Genomic DNA, 22750 nt, shown 5'->3' with positions numbered 1-22750 from the left:
TAGGTCTACCTCTACGCCTCCTAACTCCCGTTTCTGCCTATAATACGTCTCTGATTAAAATTCATGCCTGAGAAGGTGTCCTACCAACCTATCTCGTCTATTTCCTATTGACTTCCATTGAGTCCTCTGTTCTCCTATTCTTTCTAATACCTCTTCATTTCTAACCTTCTCCATCCACGGTATCCTCGTCATTCGCCCGTAACACCATATTTCGAACGCTTCTGAACTTTTCTTTTCCGATGATGATCTAAGAAGTAAATTCTTACTAGCTTTGGTAGTTGGTGGTAGCCATTTCGGATTCTGCGCATCCCTTTCGTCACCAACAACATTAAAGAGTCATCAGGTCGAAGACTGTGGTTGGACACGAACCTCTACTTTTTCCTATCCTGAGCTAATATGCTAATGGGGTCTTTTTCCCATCTTTACATCTAGATGTCTAACTAGCCCTTTATATCTCAGAAGAAGACCTACCACCTCATCTTTATTGATGTCCACTCCCAATGTTTTTAATGCCTTCTCATTTCTAACTCTTCCTATCTACGGTATTTTTTTCACCCTTGATAGTAATCCTGAAATCACACCTAGAGTTATTCCATAATAAGCGTTTTAAAATTAATTTTTCTCGTTTCTGATACTTGTTTAATTTACTTTGGAGTGCTAGTATACACTGACGATGAATTATGGTCTTAGTAGTAAAAGGATTGGAGTCGATTTATAATTCTTTAACATGGATCCGCCGATATAGTGGGAGTCCTTATCACTTCTCATGGCGTTCATAATACTCTTCAGTTAGTTTCGCGTTTATTCTTCATTAACTAGGAATATTATCTGTGACATATCTTTATATTGGCCGAGTCGTGTGCTACACCTACTGCAGAGGTCATAAAGCGGTCACTCTTGTAATTATATAGAATTGACCATAACGGTAACACTTTACCTTACACAATACACTTACATATTATATACCTGCAAGTGTATGTGTTGTACGAATGCATTTATCTCTTAACACCTTCTATTTTCTGTCTTCTTGTTATCTTTCAATCCGCCCAAGCCTCAGGCAATATGTATTACAGCTAATCGCCTTTTTTCTTACGTTTGCATTCTTGAATACTTCTGATAGATTCTCATTTTGATTATATTATAATTGCCCTGGGCACTTGAGATTGATACATGTTTTAGGTTCGATTTTTCCAACATCCGTTAAATAGAAGAACAAAGTCAGCATTTAAATGTTAATTAAATGCAATTAAGTGTCCTAATTAGGAATTAAATGCTCTTGACATTTTTGTTCGAAAATGACTGTTCTGTTAGTTTAAGATTAAGTGAACAGAACATGCGCGCACAGTAATTAAATGCCCATTAAATGCTTTGGCAACTGACCGATTGTGAATTAAATGCTCATATTATTTTTCCAGTAAATAAATGACTTCATTATAGCATAATTTTCTGTCCTAATAAGTAATGCCCCAGGTTATGACAACTGCCAATGTCGCAAAGTAGTTCGTTTGTTACAGGAAGAATTTTATTCATAGCTGGTCTATATCGAAAGCATTTAATGAGCATTTAATTACTACGTGACCAAAAAGCTGTTTTCATTGTTCAAACAGTGCTGCGCTCACTTAAACTTAGCAGAACTATAACTTTTAAAAAAATGCCAGGAATATTTATCTTTAGTGCACTTAATTATCATTTAATGAGCTTTTAATTACTATGTGACCAAAAAGCTGTTTTCATTGTTTAAATGGTGCTGCGCTCATTCATCTTAGGCTAACAGAACTGTAACTTTTGAAGAAATGGCGGGAGCATTTATCAATAGTACACTTAATTAGCATTTAATTACTATGTGACCAAAAAGCTGTTTTCATTGTTCAAATGGTGCTGCGCTCACTCATCTTAAGTTAACAGAACTATAACTTTTGAAAAAATGCATGTAGCATTTAATTTATCATTAGTGCACTTAATTAGCATTTGATTTTTGTCTTTTTTTGATTTTGATCTTTGTTCTTACTTAGCAGACGTAAATTTACAAGAACAATTCTCTCATTAAAAACAATATTAAAAAGGCAGTACCTACTCAAGTCAGTATTTTTAGGTACTGTATTGTAGGTACAATATAAAATGCTATTCTTCCAACGCGCCTTATCATTGATTCGGTTTTTAGATCATTGTTTTATGTATTTGTGACGAAGGAATGCATGAACGGTGAAGGAAAATGGTATCTTTTCGGCTGGTAAGCACAATGAACAGTAAACAATAATAATAAAAAAGTTTTACAGAATAATGCGAAAATGTATGCGTTTTGTAAACACCTGAATAGTGTAGAGATAGATCTAGATATCTAGTCGAAATAATCGGTCGAGTTGGTTGCCATTTGCGGGTAAAAACGGTAACAAATGTCCCTCGGAGGCAGTAAACATCAAATAATTGTTGGAGATAAGATAGCGGGCCTTCTAGGTGTCGATTCTGATTTACATACATGGTCGGTGATCGGTCGCCACACACACAATATGGTTAATACGGATCGATGCGAATCGATTCGATCGATTTTATCGACTGCTCCGACTCGGTCGCCTTCTTTACGATTGCGCGGCCTTCTTACAAACAAACGAACGAACCAACGAACGGTGCGGCTAAACTTACTTATAAACATTGACAATCCTGCGAAGAAAATCACCCTTAAGGATCGTCGATCGACTTGCACAAACATAACGAAATTTATGACTTGCCACACACACCAACAATATCTAATCGTAACATTGAGTTCAAATGTAAAATATGAATAACAAAAAAATTAATTAATCGAATGAGTAGGTACTGTGTGTACTGTAATAATAATTCTTCAGGATATCCTTAAATTTTTTAACAGTCCTTCAAACCACCTGTCGGACTCAAGAGGCGAGACAAATTTATTCCTTTGTCTGGGAATACGAGCGGGAGACAAGTTCACAGGGGTTGTTAAATATTTACAGTTACCGTTAATTTAATTGGGGCGTGTCAACGATTTTAATTTGTTTTATTGGAAAAATTGACGTAGTAGAAAAATTTTCCTCGCAAATGAGAATTGTTAACGTAAAAATAACTGAAGATTTGAGGTCTTGAAAATGAACAAAAATTGAATATCACTCAAAAAAGTTAACAGTAATTAGTTATATTTGTTTTGGTATAAAATAATTCGAAGTGGTCTGTATTCTGTCGAAACTGCCAGACGTGGATTGCGATTTCGATCTTTGTGTATCTCATCAGCACGTCGCAGGCAGCTCCGACAGAAGACAGACCAACTTTTACCTGCTGTCTTAACAGCGCGTTTTAGAAAATACCACGAATGGCGCGGTAAACGCCATCTGTAGTACGATGCTACATTTTAGGATTACGTATGCTCCAACAAGGATTTTGGTAATTTTCAAGCTTCGTAAGCTGTAGAATTGATGTTTAAAGAGTTAATATTTAAATTATTAACGAGTAGACGACAACTAGGTATATCTAATTATATAACTTCCATGGTGACATTCTTCAGGACTATTATTCACCAAAGAGCGCTAATATATTAAGCAAAAGACATAATCCAGCGAACTGATATAGATTATATTAATCAAGAGCATGCTGCGTTCCCGGCTTTATAAAATCTCGCGGCTTCACATTCGATTTTAATCCTTTTATTAAAACGTACGGTAGCATTCTTTACACATGTCCATTTTAATTAGACGACATTAATTTTCTCATAGAGAGAATCTTTCAAATTATTTAACGTTACGCCGATGCCAATTATTTAACTACGGTACTGAATGACTGTCGCCAGTGATGATATATTTCTTATTGGAAACGCTACCAGATTGAAATTAATAGTAGGTAATAATTACAAGAGCAAGAGGAAACTTTTATATTTGTTATAAATGCATTCTGAAGTGGCTATTTCTCTTCGTAAATAATGAATCAACAATCAATTTCAACTGCAAAAGGCAGGAGGTATATGGGGGTTGAATATGACATTGTAAACATGTTGGAACTTGAAAGTATATAGTGCAGGCGAATTAAGAACCGAAATAAGAATATTCTACTACATGTAATCATTAGAAGCTGGCATCATATCTTCATCATCCCCATCATGAGTTCATCAGTCCTAAGACTGGTTGGACACGCATCTCCACTTTCTCCTTTCCTGAACTAATCTTCGCTTTTCCCTAAAAGTGGAACATCTCAGAAGTTGAATTATTTGTGTATCTAATCTAGGTCTACCTCTACTCCTCTTAACTCCTTCTTCTGCTTCCAATATATCTCTAACTAGCTCTTTTTGTCTGAGAAGGTGTCCTATCAGCCTATTTCTTACTGACTTCCACAGTGACTTCTGTTCTTCTCTTTGTATACTTCCTCATTTCTAAATTAGCCGTTCGCGGGCATAGAAGTGACTTTTTTTAATAAAGGCGCCTCGATTATGTGCTATTCTGTGTTTTGTATCTCTATTACTCCTTCCACCCTGAGTTATCTGACTTCCTAGATACTCAAGATGGGCAATTTTTTCATATATCTAAATAAATAATAAAGCAACAGTAAAGTCCACTCAATACCCTAAACTATCTGAAGTCTCAAAATCTTTTGAACAAAGAGCAACACCTTTGAAAGTTTTATTGGACTTATATTACGTACTTGACTGAAAAATTAATTGAAATTCCATGACGAGTCTGTCAGAGTTGGAAAATCTCTATGCAATAACCCCATCAGAGGCAGTTTTGGTGATGTTTCTCGATCTAATTTTTGTTTTTTGCTTCTTCCTACCATTCAATTGTTTTGGTTGTATGAATAATAAGCCGGTCCGATGACGTTGACGATATGACGACTATCTATAGATGCGATGCAGCAGCGGTTATAATTATCATTTCGCGAGATCATGGTAAGATGGCACACGTGCTTGGACGGAAGCCGCGGTCACCGTTGACCGGCCGACCGTGGCACTTTACTTACATTACAATACACCTCGCCTCGCCCTCTACTTCCTTTTCGAGCCCGGCGACGAGGAAATGAACTTATGATTGGGCTATGACGGTAATAATTTGTACGGCTGGATCATCATCTACGACAAATAGGTAGGAAGAAATAAAACAGACAATAGTGTTCACTTATTACAGTTCGTTTCTTAAAATAAAACCGTAATGGTTCAGAGAAGACGGCACAGTTTTTCTATTACTTAAATAAAACTCAAAATATCTACAGTAATATACATGACAATAGTTCAGGCTTTCCTCTGCGATTGTTTGAAAAAAAAAACTTTTGGGTGTTTCATTCCCACCAGCGGTGGGCGGGCAGTTCCTCCGTACTATGCCGGAAGGTAGGGCGGAAGGCTCTCTTTAGTCTGCTTTCAGGAATCGTGGCAAAAGGTGGCTGGTGGTTCCGGTGAGAAAGACGAGACGGACGAAATGAAGACAGAAGAGAGCGAAAGATTATCTGTGGAATATTACTGCCTCAGCTTTTGCCTAAGTGATCCAAGAAAACCACAGAAAAACTTGGACCAAGGCAGACGGACCCGGAATCGAACCGGCGTCCTCCCGAATGCTAAGCAATGGTCTAGACCTCTAGGCCATGCCGCTCGGTGCGATTGTTTGCTCCTGTTTCTGTTTTTAATGTGACCTAAACTAGCCCTTCATGCCTCAGAAAGTATTACCGTCCTATTTCTCCTTGTCCTTATTGACTTCCATAGCTCCCTTTGTTCTACTCTCTCCTACATACAGTATCCTCAAGTATAATAATCGTTTCTATCTAAAACGGTACTTCCATCATCCCTCTATATTTGTCCCCCTATTAGTGTAAGGTCCTCAACTATAAGACCGGTCAGACACGTATGTCCACTTGTTTCATCTTGATCCAATCTTTGCATTTCTCGAAAACTAGAGCGACGTACTCTATTTGCGAACAGTATCCAATCTAATCCAGGTCTGGCTCTGACCCTCATTAACTCCTGTTTCTAGTCCTGCTGTGTGTTTGTACAGTTTATTTTTTATTGGGGTAATCGAAGGGTCCGTAGATATATGAAAATTTGAATATTTTTTTCTTGAAACGGTATGCTACATCGCATAATTATTATTGCAGGTTACTGGTCAGATTGGACATACCATGGAAACGAAATAGCCACGTTCGAAACATGTCCGTCCACTATACAGGTAGGTACAGTTGGTTGTAACATGCTTTCTACTAATCTGCATAAATCTTACTTTTTAATTGAGATTATAATTAAGTACTGCTCAATTAAGCGAGTGCAATAGGAGTAAGACCAAGTAAAGCGACTGCAACTGGTGCAACTGTGCTGACGCTGTGCCTTACCTACGTAACATTATAGTTACAATAGAGCGAAGAAGTTAAACACCTGACAGATTATTAACAATCTATCAAGCGACTTGGCCTAGAGGTTTACATCGTTGCTTAGCATTCGGGAGGACGCGGGTTCGATTCCGGGTCCGTCTGATTTGGTCCAAGATTTTCTATGCTTTGCTTGGTTCACTTAGGCAGGGGTAGTAATATACCACGGACGACGACACCTTTCTTCTCTCTCTTCTGTCTTCATTTCGTTTATCTCATCTTTCTCACTCCAACCACCACCTACAGGCTAGTGCTGGGACAGTAATATTCCACCTCAATGTTGTAAACAACCGAAGTATGTAACTTAACTGTTTCAGAAATGTTTAATAGGGTTCTTCATATCATCATCGTCAGTCTGAAGGTTGCTCACGCATCTTCACACGTTAAAGGTGACCTTTGAGTAGGAGGGTTACAGGTTTCCACAGAAATAACCTGAAGATAGGTATAACATTGGTTGTAATTCATCCACCTGATTAAAATTGGGAATTAAGTTTTGTTTCAAGGGAGGTAGTGTGGTCGATCCATGAAATTTCACTGAAGATTGTACGTTTTGAGAAGAAGTTGCAGCAGAAACGCATCGCGCGCAGTGCACGTTTGCATCGGCCGTTGTAATCACTCCCGTGTTAAACAATTTGCTTAGGCCGTCACGAATTCTCACGGTTGACCTCCGACCCCGTATACGTCTGTCCGCAGAGGTGTTTACACATTAACTTTGCACCATTACAGCGTTGCCCGGGCATTAATCAGAAAATCTACATAAAACGCTCTCTTCATGAAATAAAGAACGAACGAGAAACGTGAAATTGGTTTAGTTATAAATAACACGAGATACGCGATAGAATGCTTATTAAATTTTTTTTTCGAAACTCCCTTCCATTTAAACAGAAAACGTAGCCTCACGCCTGCAGTCAGTTGTTCTCCGGAATCTGTCAAATTTGTTTCAAATTATCGATTGTTTATGAACATACATACCTTCCGATACATTCAATTTTGGGTGTTCATTTACTACACTTAAAATTTTGAAGTTGTTATTAAAGTAATGCTTTTCTTGACGCTTCCTTGATGTTCAGAAATCCTTTGATTAAAAATCTATCAGTTTGTCCTACGTAAATTTCGTTGATGTAATCGTTTTTTAAATGACTGAAACTGCTACGTATTTTAGATTTTTCGGAACTTGAAAAAATTACATCGGTTTTAAATTGTTTAAAAGTAGCGTGGGCACTTAGACATGTACATGCATAGGAATGTAGTAAAAGGAAGTGGTATATAAGTACCTACGCAAAATACGTTACAAGACAGAAAGGGGTGACTAATACTTAAGAGAGCAAAAATTGGTATACAGCAAAAGATAAGGAGAGGGTGGTCAACCAAGGATGACCTTACTTCCTTCCAATATACTACCAAAAGGGCAGCTGCTACTTTCCGCTCTGTTAGCACTGTTGGTAAAGGAAATTCGGGATATCTAGGCAATAAAAAACGTTATTAAAACGTCTTTTACTCGCATCTGGGTGCAATTAAACTTTTTACGACGAGTATTGTTCCTTCTGTAGTCTTATGAAACCAGATTTGTTGATTTCAACAACATAGAAACATAAAGGAGTTGTAGATATTTTGAACATAAGGAGAGTTTGAAGACCCATGTTTCACTTAAAGATGTGTCAAATAATGTGCGAATGAATTTGATGACTGCCTCAACATCATCGCCCAAGGATGAAGATGGCTATTGCTGTCATGCAATACTTAAAAACAAAATTATGCATCAAATCGGATGCGCACTGTCTTCCTGCGCAGAGAACTGACGACACTCTTCAAAAGTTAAGCAGTTTTTACTCCTGTCATATCTCTAGTGTTCTTGAGTTTAATTGACTGACGTGTCATAATTTTAATAGGGGCTTCACAGGAATAAAAGAGTAGGAAACTTCTTATGAGTTAAATAAAATAATTCGAAGTGGTCTGTATTCTGTCGAAACTGCCAGACGCGGATCGCGATTTCGATCCTTGGATCTTGTTGGAGCATACGTAATCCTAAAATGTACCATCGTGCTGCAGATGGCGTTTACTGTGCCATTTGTAGTATTTTCTAAAACGCACTGTTAAGACAGCAGGTAAAAGTTGGTCTGTGTTCTGTCGGAGCTGCCTGCGACGCGCTGATGAGATCCAAAAAGATCGAAATCGCGATCCGCGTCTGGCAGTTTCGACAGAATACAGACTACTTCGAATTATTTTATTCGATTAAGCTAACGTGCCTTTTACGTTTAGGTTGGCCACGCCGGGATTCGTTTTCAGCAAGTAGATATCCACGCAAGTGGACCATGTTGGAGCATACGTAATCTTAAAATGTAGCATCGTACTACAGATGGCGTTTACTGCGCCATTTGTAGTATTTTCATCTTATGAGTTACTGACGTTAGAATTATTCGTGGTTCTACTGGTTGCTGTACATCGACGAATAGGAAGTAATTTTATTGGTTCACGGTTTTCGATAGGTTGTTGCGTGTAATTTCACGTAAAGCAGCTACAAATTTGCAGATTATCACCTTTGACCGTGGAAGGAGCTTAGTCATTTCCGACTGTATCGGACAAGACATATTGAAAGGCTAAAGCACGGGTATAATATTTTCTACCAGATCCTCGCCGGGATACCGCGGTCGCGATCGGTCGTTTGCGAAATGGCCGGAATGCACGAACGACTAGAAAATTAATAAGAAAAGCTGCTCCTAAAGACTATATTAACTACCGGCATTTTGAGAATTTGCAAAAATTGCGACGCTTACGCTGCAGGTGTGCTTTGTTGGTCTCCGATTGATATTCGAGCCGAAGAATCCATCTCATTACTCGATTTAATTAAACAAGTGTAAATAGTTTTGAAGGGATTATTATTAGCTACGGTTTTAATCCATAACTCATACACACATATCTCTTTTTTTCGATCGTTGATACGCAACCGTGGGAATCCTCTTGTTATAGCAAGTAATTGTCGCATCACAATCTTCAGGTATGTAACTGCTTTGAGTGACATTCCTCCGTAATTTCATTAGCTGAAGCCACTTTTTATTTATAACAGTACCTGATGGGATTAACGAAGAATGCAAGTTAATCAAGATAAAATAAGATAAATCATGCAAAGGTACCTACTTATAATGATTATTTTTGGCGTCAATTTTTGTAGTGGAGAGAGTAAGAGAAACCAATGTTTTTAGAATTGCGATATGTAACTGTCAAATTTGCTAGGTTAGATGCATTGCTGCGTCTGCGCCAACAGCTCAAGCGTGCCCTTATAATGTTCGTTATGAAAACATTGGTCAATTGACATATGAAATAGACCATTGGCAGAAATTTTACCCTTAAACCCTTATCGTTCAATGTAAACCATAAATTTCGTGTAAAATTAAAATTGCAAGGCACATTGTATGACATTATAATCTTAAAAGAGTTTTTCGTGTAGAAAAGTCACGCTAACGATGAGTGGCTTTGAAGTTACGTTTAAGTGATATATACCGCTAAAATTTCGATTGGGTCAGATTAAGGAATCGGTCGTAATTAGTTGGTGTTCCTGTTCGGAAAATTATAATAAACATAAATTGGCTGACAAGTTTTATTTATAATTATTAGTTAGGCGAACAGGCCGATCGGCGTGGCGTGCCGCTTTGCGATATAACGCACAACTTACGAGCCTAGATCGCTGATATTAATCCAGGATTTAATCGCGTCCGCAATAACCATTACTCCACAATATGTATTATACTTACTTAGTTGCACACATACACAGACGTACAGACAGACGAGACGTGAGGTATGTGTGCAGTCTGGTATCATGTTGCAACTGAACGAACCAACACTAACCGGAATACAGGGATCATACGAAAAGATTCTCGTTGACCACGTCGAATCTCCTTAAGTTAGGCAACCAGATTAACAGAATGTGTTCACAGCGTAAGTCGACGTCGTCTTCTTCTCTAGGTCTACCTTTTCCCCTCTTGACTCTTGTTTCTGCTTCCAATATATCTCTAACTAGTTCTTCATGTTTGAGATGTTGTCCTACCAATGTAACTGCTATTCTTTCTAATACCTCTTCATTTCTAACCTTCTCTATCCACGGTATCCTTATCATTCGCCTGTAACACCATATTTAGAACGCTTCTAACCTTTTCTTTTCCTTTGCTTAACTTTTTCGAATTTCTAAATTGACCATTCGCGAGCATAGAAATGACTTCCTTTTTTTGAAGGCGACTCGACCCTGCGATATCTTCAGCTTCATATCCCTACTACTCCTTCCCACTGTACCCTAGATACCGAAAATCAGCCACTTATTCTAATTTTTCGTCTCCTATCTTTATATTCGCTCTTTCTTTACTTTATCTTCCCTTGCAAACCAGTGAAATACTTAGACAACATTATAGTACAATTAAAGTACTATTCCAAAGTTACAACTCAGTCTTGATGGTTTGTCCAAAATACATTTAAAGAAAGTAATTTCCTAAGGATAATGTCTTTAAGTTTTTGCAATCTTCTTTCAAGTTCGAGTCGATTTGTTCAGAGATATAGGTATGTGTTTAAACCAATGGCTTCGGTATCATGCCTCGTACGACCAACGCGTTTTCGCATGGTTTCCATCATATAAAGAAACGATGTAAAGCACATGCATTAACACGTAGTCGTTACTATAACAACAGATAATTTCTACAGGGTGTTGTAAACGCGCTGTTGAATATGATGGGTTGTACGATAAAGTTCTAGAGCATGCGTAAACCAGTTTTATGATTGTACTTGAACACAACAACATCTGGCTTAGGTACCGCAACGTAAGTATCATGTTTGGCTTTCACGATAATAACAATAACATATGATGGTGTATTTACCATTCCTACTTGGATAGACACTCTACTACAAGTATATGCAGATATGTTAAGACAAAGTTACAGGTACCTACCTATATCGATTAAAGTAGATTTCTTAATATTTATTGGCCTATAAATATAAAGAGAACGAGAATGGCGTGGCTGCACCGTTGAATTTTGTTGTATTTTAACACTTTGAGATAGACACCCTGCTGGCTTGGATGCCAAAAAAACCTATTCATATAGTCATCGAATATTCCTGATTACTTCTGTAAAGCTTCCTTTATGTGCGACTCTCCGCTGTTGGCTAATCAAACGTAGAATGGTGCCGTCGTATCGATCACCGCCTCAGGCATACGTTCATAACAAATGCCTCGACTTTTTTATCTTCCCGTTTATTTGTTGGGCTTGAAGCAGCCTCCAGCTGGCATATTCCCGATGGCTCACATTTAGAAGTAATTTTGTCGAAGTGTTTGTTGAACGATGGAATCGGTAGAAATGATATCTAGCACGAGTTTTGTTGTTCGTGTCGCGATGACCGTAAAAAAAGGGCGGCATATCCCACCTTAGCTAATAGCGTGTTTCATGTAGATCGGAAGGTGAGGTTAGGAGACTTGGACGATGGACGTACGGACAGTTTAGGGTCGGTTGGGCCGAGCCCCCATCGCGTCCAACAGCGAGACGCTTTCGTTGGGTCAAATGATGACCTCGATACGTACGGAATGTAGCTTCAGATCTGATGGGTATGTGGCAGAATTACATGCTAATGCCCGCTAATGGTCGATCCCTCGCCTCGTTATCTTTTGCCAGTTCACTCGACACCAACAACACGAGCTAATAATACACATAGAACTCCAGAACAACTTGCATGGAACAACAACAAGTTTCATTAAAAAAATACTTCCGGGCCCATTGGTATCTAATCATATCTTACATCGAATGATACCGAATCCATCGAAAAGCAATGCCTCCTTCAATTAATTGGACGCCAAAGAACAGACCTGAAGTTTGGAGGCAAAAGTCATCTCACTTACGTAATGACATGAAAATATTGAACAATTGGACTGAAGAACTGAATTCATCGGTACAATTGTGTACAATGTCATTAATATATCAAGAAAATATTTGACAAAATGAGATCAAGCCAAAAATTCACCAGTTGATACCTGCACACATGGTTATGTGGAAGATCACGTATCCCATCTAACACCTTCTGTACAGTCTCCATTATTCAAACTCTGATGTTAGCTAAAAATATCCATAAAACGGTTACTGTTCCCTTTCTTTTGGGTACTTAAAATACAAAAGCTGAACGAGTTAAATTTGTATGTTAGAATCCGTACAATTAAAACTTTAACATCTGTAGCTGAGGTCGTTGGAGTTCCCTATTCCTTATTTTGTTAGATAGCTCTAGTTCTCTTCGAGTTCAATAGACGCTGACGTTCAACTGTTTTGATTATTACTATATGATAACAGTAGCCGTGTGGTTAAATGTTCATCTTTAGACGGAGCTGGTGTGGAAGTGATCATGCACCTAATACTCACATTTCAGTTTAGACATATGGGATAGAAAAAGTGCGAGAAAGAAAAAGATTGTAATTGCTATAGTAACGTTTACTTGTTCTTCCGTATTATTTTCTGACGATGCTTCGGCCAGTTGGTTGGTTGCTAACGACTGTAGGAAGCAGAACTTTGATGCTTTCTGTCACGGAATGCTGAGATCATCAGAGTTCTGTGATATACAGGGAAATATTCCTGTTATTAATTATTGTTAATCAGAAAATATTAAAACTGGAAATCCAATTTTTTTCTTTCATTATCACTAGTGTTACAGAAAATTTCCAAATTTTAAATAGGGCCAAAATTTGTTTTATTTTCCTGAATTATTAAATAGCACTCGTATAAATGTAATACATTTACGGATCTTTAAGAAACATTTACGTACGCATTTCCATCGGTAATTAACTGCAATCTTACTTTTACCACAATAGATTTAGCGCATTTTCTTTTTATTTTTTTTGTGTTAACTAGAAACAGAGATTTTATCAAATGGTCTTCGAATAATTAGCCTTTCACCATTTGAGCTTAAATTGGAAATGTATGTGTGTATGATTCATTATTGCAGGATTAAAGCAGAATGCAGTGCGTGAACACAATGTAGCTAAGATATGAAAGGCTGGTAACTGGAGGCGATAAAATTTCCAACCTTTTAGGTATTAATGACCAGTTTTCTTTTTCGAATAGAATTACCAATGAATGCATTCAATATGTATATTCATAATGGTCAAAGTTAAAATCAACAGAACTTTGAAGTTTGAGGTAACTTAAACTTTTTATATATCAAATCCTTTATCCGAAAAGCTAAGTTAAAGCCTCTGGAGTGAAGGTGGATGTTTGCGATGTCATTTTATTTTTATTATTTTGTTTATAAAAGATCCGCAAAAAAAAGAGAGTTTTACTTGTGATTATAACATTTGATAGGAAAATGATAAAATTAAAAAACTTGAGACCGCAGTAATTTTAGCCATTTGTTAGGTACTACTAACGTGTCCATTGTATTCTATGGAAAAGAAGACCGGTCATATAATTTTTATTAGGTCGTTAGATTATTACTTGTACCAATTTATCTATGATGCATCTAGTAGTCCGAAAGTGCTTAGTGCTTGTTATCAGTAGAAGAAGATCTAGATCACGTTCAGAAGTGACAAATAGACAGAATGCAACTATGAATGGTTGGTATTTATAAAGGCGATAGGACAGGGACAGATATTCCTGTCATATGCGAGATTTCCAATCGGCGGCTCAATCTTAACCGTGCAAATGCGAAGCTCATTTGTTATTTAGCTAGAACTGAATCAACGCAAAAATCGTATTACCGTAGGTGGAACAATAAAGGATTAATCTGATTCAAAACCTTCCTTCCATAATCATTTAATAACGTTTTGATGTATAAAACGCAGTGGCGCAGAGGGTGGTTTCACAAAACAGCATTAAGTCATTGTCAATAGGGGAGTTTTTTATTTAATATTTCGACTTGAAATATCTTCATTTCGTATTTATTTTATCAATTTATAGAAATATCTTATGTTTTAATGAGTGGTAATTTCTAAAAAAAAGTGCTAAGTCTACAAATATTTATTTCCTATCGAATTATTTTACCAAAAACATTGACACTAAATTAACAATTAAGAATTTCTGAAAATTTTTCTGTTTAAATTTATTTTCAGATCCAGTTTCCTATTAAGTAGTGTCAGAGAAGTACACCATGGGCAAACGGTGAGTGATTTTATTAATACAAAACAATATTAATATGAGAAATAACGCTTTTTTTAAACATAGGATTAACACAGAGATACTTATAGGCATTTATTATATGTATGTATATATGGATAATGTCGGTATATTCTATTCATTATTTTGTCGATGCGGGAACCTGAGAACTAATTGAACGCCGTTTGTATCTTGATAGAATATTCTTAATTCATATCACGGCTGTGTTATTTATGTACAATCAAGCGAGCGTGTTCGGACTACCTTCGCATTACATGTCCTTTTTGTGCAAAAAAATTCCTTAGCGCTCTCTCTCTGCGCTTCTAATAAATAAATTGTCTGAATGTCTATTAAGAACCGCGAGAAGGTGTACCTTGCGTGCGTGCGTGAAGGGATTTCTCGTTGCCCGCCGTAATTCTTTGCGTGATTTTTGCCCTGCGTTCCTAGCGATACATAGATCTTATGTTACAGTAGAATCCCGATATCTAATTTAAATCTTGACAAACATCATCTTAGCGTTTCGTTCTTACTTAAAATTAAAACAAAACCACTGCGGTTTGATGTTTTCTGATTATCCTTTCGTTATTTTTCTAATAAGTGAGGTTAGATTTGATTTCTTTTAGGTAAAACTTCCGGCTTTTTCGGAATGTTAAACTTGTTTTTTGAAAACGGCTCAAAATGGCCCCAATATGAAAAATTTACACGAAAAAACAACATTTATAGTTGCTGCAATCAATATAGAGAGCTTTTTTATAATTTTAATGTATTAGTCAATTAATTTTTTGAATTAATTTTACCCGCTACAGATAACCTCAAATTGTTGCTGTTGTCACTCCCTTGCCGGAAATCGAACTTGAGCTCCTGCTTTTACGCACCAGTACTGGTTCTAATACATTAAATTAACGCTAAGTATTTCAATAATTTTAATTTTTAATATCTATATAAAATAAAATGTTACCTTTTTTTCGGGTCAGTTAAGTGCCATTAATGCAGTACCCAAAAATTATTGTATTATTCGACGAAAAGTATTTGCAGTAGAATGTAATAAGTAATTAACCTGACGTGGTAATTTTTCATGGGAAAGGGTTTTTGTAGCCTGTTGCATAATGCAACAGGGAACCATTCGGTGTAGTAGCCACTACCTACTGCAGTTATAGTCCCGTTTGTGCAAACCGAACAGACAAATTTTAAATTTGATTGCGATGAGAAATTAAAAAATGAAAACACTCGGGCCATACGAACGGTCATGCAAATGATACATAATGCATAAGTTGGGTCGTTTGTTTCGGCCACAGGACGACGTTACGCTCACTGACCAACCGAATACGATTAAAAAATTGTCCATTATTTTAATTTTCCTCATTCATATCTTTTTATGGAACAGCCATTTCCGTTTCTAAATACACAGTGTGTCGTTTCTGACTTGATAGAAGATTATTCTTACAAAATAATAGTAGATGCATTTTCCATCCATTTATAATACCTATATAGAGAGTTTTTGTGAAAATATTGGGTACATTTTCGATATTTCAGATATCGGTATGTGTTCTCAACAATTGTTAATAATTATATACAGCGTCTTCGCAAAAGCATGGTTTATTTAATTTTAATTTCAACTTTTACCGTAGGAAGTTATTGCTAAATCTATTTTTTTCCAGTATATCCAATTATCCCTAACATTATTTGCTATTAATTCTCTCTCGAAATATGAAGATTAGGTTAGGTTAGAATTAGAATTTAAGTTTATGATTTGAAAGGCTAGGCTTGTGAATAATATTTCTTTAACATTGCGTTTTTATCCCTTCTAAGGATCCTTGAGGATTTTATGCAGAATTTCTCATTTCACTCAGTCATTTAGCTTTTTAAGTTAAAAAGCTATCAATAGCCTTAGTTTATCTAATCTTATTTTCTTATAATCTTTTCTTGTAGTTACAGAGACTATTTCTCTTATTTTATCGTCCCGCTTTAATTCTGCTTGGAAGTATCAAGGCCAGGTTAGGTTAGGTTAGGTTAGGTTAGAATTACAACTCGAGTGAGAGGTTAGGTTTGTTGGCGTCACTACTATTTGAAGCCCCCTGGTATATCGTGGAGGTAGTGGACAGTGCGGTGCGGTTATAATTCATAATAAAAAGAAGATCAACACAGCACCGTCCCATGGTCATAACGCGGCCCATTGTTCTCTCGTGTGTTAGGTACTTGTACGTATTTGTGTGCGTTGTTATATGAACATATAATACGTTGTGGAGTGATTTTTTGAAAGTGTAATGGTGTGCCTTTTGTAAGTGACAGCAAAATAAGCATGCAACGGACAACGGCGGCAGGAGCAGTAGAGATTAGTAACGGGGGAGGAAGTTCACCTGTCTAGTACCGGAAACGGCTTCACACTGCGCGATTCCTCTCAATGGCGACGGTCTCCATCTCACAGGAACTGACGATGTACGTACGTATAGTCAGTCCCCTGTCCTGTCCTGTGCTGTCCTGCCCTGTACTGTACTGTACTGTATTGTACTGCGCCGTACTGGTTCAAACATATACGTCGCGCCATGCCTCGCGTTACTTCAGGAAGGGCCGTTTTTCTTTATGTTAAATAGGGACATTACTTGTCTGCACGGAAACCATGGTTAATTTACGGCACGCATACAAACCTGCACGAACGTGATGCTTTGTCATTTCTTTTTTTTCGCCAACAAAAGAACAAACTCGTTCAAATTTAATTTAAAGAGATACCGAGTGGCGTGGACTAGAGGTTTAGACCGTTGCTTAGCGCTCGGGAGGACACGAGTTCGATTCCGGGTCCGCCTGATCTGGTCCAATTTTTCCTGTGCTTTGCTTGGTTCGCTTAGGCAGGGGCAATAGTAATATTCGACAGACCTTTCACTCCTTTCTGTCTTCATTTCGTCCGTATCATCTTTCTCACCACAACCAGAAGGAGGTCTGAAGAGGGTTTTCCGCCTTACCCTCCGGCGTAGTCTGGACTGACGGCCCGCTTACCTGCATTAGTAGCAGATGGAAATGAAATACCCAAAAGGTTGAGTTATGATTTAAAATGGTATGTAATAGTTTCTCCCTTATCAGTGGTGTAGTAAAGCGCTGAAGGACCCAAGTGCGAACTTTTTGTTAGTTTCCTTATATCATTTGAATCTTGCTCTTCTGATGTTGGGGTTGGGTCCTTTTGACTCTTAAGCGTTTAAATTATGAAGCCCTGGGTCCCGGTGTTTCGTGCTTCTCCGATCATGGATTACCAATAGTGCTCATATTCCATCCTGTCACCCCTTTTTCTTTGCATAGGTCTATTTGTTTTGCCAATAAGATACTTCGAATTAGTGGCTTCAGTAATATAACATTGTGATGAGCTTAACTGTGAGTATTCCCTTATACCTTGAACTTTAAAAAAGTACGTCCGTTTTAAGAAACTATGTAGGTACTTGCATAGGTCGTATCAACGTATAAAAATTGTTGCACAGAATCTAGACTCTTGTACCGAGAAGACTTCACGATAAGGATCGCAAAACGTACCTACGTTCTGATCTGAATGACAAACCTGTCCTGTTCATCTCTGTGATGCCGACATAGCAATGCACACATCTATAAAGATACACTTATCTGTACAGATCTCGTGAACTTATTTAGCAACTTGTTAATAACTACTAGATGCGTAGGTACATCTGTTTTGGTAGGAAGGACAGACATTTCAACAGAAGAATGAGTAAAATTACCGAATTGATACTTACAGAAAAATTCAATATGTTTCGTATAAGCTTTAAGGTTGTATCATCTTATTCTGTGGCAGGGGGGGATCCAAAATGATCAAAAATATATGAATGACCTTCACGTAGTTCTATTTGATTTTCTATTTTCCTGATGCAAGCATAGTTCGTCTTTAAATAAATATGAAGGTTCTTTTTTGCTGTTGTCCACAATCTCAATGTTTCCATTCGATGACATAAAGAACTGGGCATGTCGCCGATAATATGACGCGCGTGATGAGCGTGACATCTTCGAGTGACCCCCGACCTGCCGTCGCATGTTACAGAATTCCGATCGCATTGTCGTCCTCGACAGGCCAAATGAAAAACTGCGAAGGTCCGCCGACAAACGCACCAATCATTCACCGTATCAACGATATACAATACACAGTCTTTTGCAAAATTTACCGCTTGAGTAATTGTAACTATGCAATGTTACGTTATGTTATAAGAGGGTAGTTCCTAGACCGTGCCACGGGGAATGTTAATTCAAGTCGAAAAGTCCTTTGTCGTTTTTTGATACGACATATAGTTTTTATGCTATTTGAATTAGAAAATTAGATCGTCGGACCAATCAGCGCGTGGTGTGAGTAGGCCGGCGGCCGCACAACATACTCACTGGCCTATCCGCCGCACATCTTACTCTCTTGGCCTAGGCGACAGCACTACGTGAGTATACTGTGCGACCGTCGGCCTACTAACTCGGCGCGCTGATTGGTCGGACGACCTAATCTTCCAATTCAAATTGTGTAAAAAGTATAAGTCGTATCGAAAAATGACAAAGGACTTTTCGATTCGAATTTTAATTATCTGTCGAATGGTGTTGAGTTGAGGCAGATAGATAACTGGACACCATGTACATGTGTATGTATATCTGTATTGGTAACTCGTGTGTTTGTGCGTTTATGCAGCTATATACAAAGATAATCTTTTTCACGTCATGAAAAATAACTTAATCGTTACGAGCGTGAATTATTCGCGTTCTAGATTTTGAACAAGTACCTACCTAGCCCGTTGTACAAGTCAATAATCATTTACATGTAATTATTGTCAGTAATGTAGTAGTTGGACATTATCTTTTGTTGATTTTCGTTTATGTAGAAATAATTTAATTAGCATATATCGCGAGATCGTGGACAATAAAACTCGGTATTATTCTCTAGGTTAGGACATTGCTGTTTTAGCAGGCGGACAGACGGGCGGGCGGGCGGCGCGGCCGTTTGTGTGTATGTTGAAAGCATGACCTACTAGTGTCTCCACGAGAGAGAACGTTTTATGTTATGCCTGCCCCGCAAATGTCCTTTGCAATTATTTAAGGCTGAATATTCCTGGAATTTAGAATGCACATTTATGTACATATTGAGCCACAAACTCACACATAATTGTTTAATACTTATATGGATTTTAGACATACTCATAAAACGTTATGCTTATTTTGTATCTTCTAATTATCTTCTCAAGTGAAGAAATTGTTCCAAAATAGGCATAATAAGTAATTGCGGCCTCAGTTTTTGTAGCATAATGTCAAAAGAAAACTGCTGTCTTTTAAATCTTGTCGGTATTTGCGCTCAGTTTCTTCACCAGTGAGTGTAAAATGCGATTATAAACAAATATTTTAATTTTATTAACGCTTCTACACTTGCTTGTAAAGTCGACCACCCTCGGGTGCCCTTCAGCGGTTACAACAAAAACAGTTAGTTTTCGCGAATCGTTATTGTTGCTGGTGCTGCTTTAGTAGTTGTTGTTGTTTTTGTTTGACTCGGATGGTCGGTGATCCGAACTACCCTCGACCGTGACCTACCCGACTACAACAGTCCCGCCAACTTAACGCCAGAATCATCCAAGTGCTTCCACACATGTCAGAAGAAATTCGTTCATTTCTTTCCTATTCGTTTACATACAGCAACAACTCACTTGGGTATTTAAATAAATTTCGACATAAGCAGGTACACTGTATGCTAAACTTTTTATCGAAAAGATACATTGCGAAGATAATCTTCAATAATCGAATGAATTATCATCATGGAGAAGTTATTGACATAAATGCTGTTAATGAAATTGAAGTAACGCTTTAAAAAATGCTCGATATAATGTATTCTCTTAGACATTTTAATTTTATTTGGTCGAGCACCACCTTCCCAATTTGTAATTCGAATGTGTCCGATCATGAACAAGATCGAATATTTATTTCATATCCAGTTAATAAGCTGGCGATAGCACCATCATCTGTGTATTTTCCTTTTCTTTCTTATTACCTTTCTATCTGGTGTTATGCTTTATATCTGATTAACTTAACACCTGAAGCCTAAGACGAAGAAGAAGCCCGAAGTCTATCGACAGATAATACGATAACTTTTATTTTGTGAGAGCTGCTATTCGGAGATCGGCTTCATCTTTCGAAACCCATAGCGATGTTCTACTGAGCGGCATGGTCTAGAGGTTTAGACCATTGGTTAGCATCCGAGAGGATACTGGTTCGATTCCGGGTTGTATCAAGTTTTTCTGGGGTTTCCTTGAATCACTTAGGCAAATGCTGGGGCAGCAGATTAGGGTATCTTTCACAGTCTGTTCTGTCTCCATTTCGTCAGTATTATCTTTCTCACCCCATTCACACTATTCCCCAAAGGTGGCCAAAGAGGGCCCTCCCCGGCGATGATCGGTGGGATTCCCCGCTTACTAGCATTAGTGCTTAACCGTTGGGAATGAAATGAAAATAGATCTTTTAGCGATCTTCCACATATCGTATCTGTGATTCAGATTTAAGAGTTGTTGGTAGAAAATAAGATGAAGAATTTAATTGATCTGTCTCTATGAAAATGACCCAACTAACTTTTGGAAATCACTTACAATTATACAATTTTATAATAACATAGACATTGTTTTGGCATTTGATTTGATGATCCTTGATACTTTTTGTAAATTATCTTCGTATTGCTGATTTAATGATCCTGTTGTAGAAAGGTTGTTTGGTAGATAGTTAACTAGGTACTTGTGTATGTAAATGGGTACATAATGCACGTATATACATAAGTAGCGAAGTGAATTAAAGTTGGCTCGTGCCCATAGTAAATCTTGCGCTGAATAAGTTGCGGCGCAGCCACCCGTGCGATATTCGGCGCGCTCGACGGCCCCCGTTATAACATCCCGGCCGATGACTTCCATCCTTGTACAAACTACAACTATACTTATGGTATAATAACATCAATCAGCCACGTGAAGGTACAGTCAGGCCTAAATGTCTGCTTTTCGGACATGGTACTATATATTTTTAGGTTTTCATGGTACCTACATACGTAACCCTTAGTGCGCGAGACTATTAGCTCACGCTTGATGGTTACTTTCTTTACATTTACGATTAATTGGGTACTTCTTTAAAAGAATTTTTTATCTTAAATTTGTACGAGACAATATCGTAAGCTGGAGATCATTCATTAAATGTGTAAGGAATCATGCCTGTGCACAAAACAAACGAATGAAAATTGGTGGCTAGATTATCTTGTTTGTTTCGTTTGTTAAAGTATTCTGATGAGGGTGTTTCGCAGGCGGCGTTGCTTTTGCGTCGCGATTACCGTTTTTATTCCGCGTCCATTGTTTCGCAAAGGAAGTAGCAATTGTTTTTAATCAGCCTCTGACACTACGATTCTCTAGATAAATCGAGTTTTAATTGCGACGGTGCGATGCCAGTGTGGCACGAGCTACACACAACACACGATGACAAATAATAAAAACGTGTAAAGTGCCATCTAACAACAATGGCACTGTGTAATTTTTATTGTTTCCGCGAAACGCCGGTTACGGTTCTTTTTTAATAAACGTAAATGCTTCATATGAAAAAGAGGTTGTATACTATTTATGTACTTTTGTTATTATTTTGTGAAGGATAATGATAAAAGACAGGATGTTGCCGGACTGATGGCCAGTGTAGAGCCACTTTTAGATCAATTTTTTTATTTTCAACAGGGCTCAATACTTTTGAATTATACAATTAGAAATACTCTTGATGATAGCAGTATCGTCCGAATTAAGGATCCTTCGCAAATAGCAAATTGTTGATAAAATAATTCGAAACCATTCAAGTTAATTCCATAATGTAAATCTTGATCCTATAACTGAAATATTCATAAACTTTTATATGGGCGACTTGAAACATATTTGTAACAAGATGTTTCCTTAAGTTTTTTTTTGTTTTATTTGAATTTAAATAAGAGATGTGGCATTTTTGAACAGTTAGTTTCAATTTTGTTTCACTTAATGAATATACGTGCTGTTATGTGTTTGTAGGTGTAGGTGTTGGCATTCTCCTTTCGCAATAAATAATATTAATTAGATCGCGTACAGTACTGATATGAAAGTGCTTCCTGTTTGATAATTGTACATAAAACGGCCTGTTTTATGATAATAACGAGTAGAAGCGCTCACTTCCCGCCATTATCTTCTAACTCGATCTTGTAATTATTGGCTCGTGTCTAATTATCCCCCCTCGTGCTTCTTCTTGTTCTTCCTAATATTCTCATTGTTCGTCGTCCTCCTCCTCCGCTTCTTCCTCTTCTT

The 22750-nt window shown here is 37.5% G+C and overlaps 1 protein-coding gene across 1 annotated transcript in view; it reads left to right on the top strand.

Annotated features, from left to right (window-relative positions):
- LOC108741565 (paired box protein Pax-5) overlaps window positions 1-22750 on the top strand; it is a 249993-nt gene that overhangs the window by 5092 nt on the left and 222151 nt on the right. The window contains exons 2-3 of the mRNA XM_025975677.1: window positions 6079-6149; window positions 14411-14459. Of these exons, the coding sequence (XP_025831462.1) occupies window positions 14449-14459 (11 nt within the window). The 5' untranslated portion in view covers window positions 6079-6149; window positions 14411-14448. The remainder of the gene's footprint in view (window positions 1-6078; window positions 6150-14410; window positions 14460-22750) is intronic.

The sequence above is a fragment of the Agrilus planipennis genome, unplaced genomic scaffold (assembly GCF_000699045.2).
Source record: "Agrilus planipennis isolate EAB-ADULT unplaced genomic scaffold, Apla_2.0 scaffold232, whole genome shotgun sequence".
Lineage (NCBI taxonomy): Eukaryota > Metazoa > Arthropoda > Insecta > Coleoptera > Buprestidae > Agrilus > Agrilus planipennis.
This window is presented reverse-complemented; position numbering and strand designations above follow the sequence as displayed.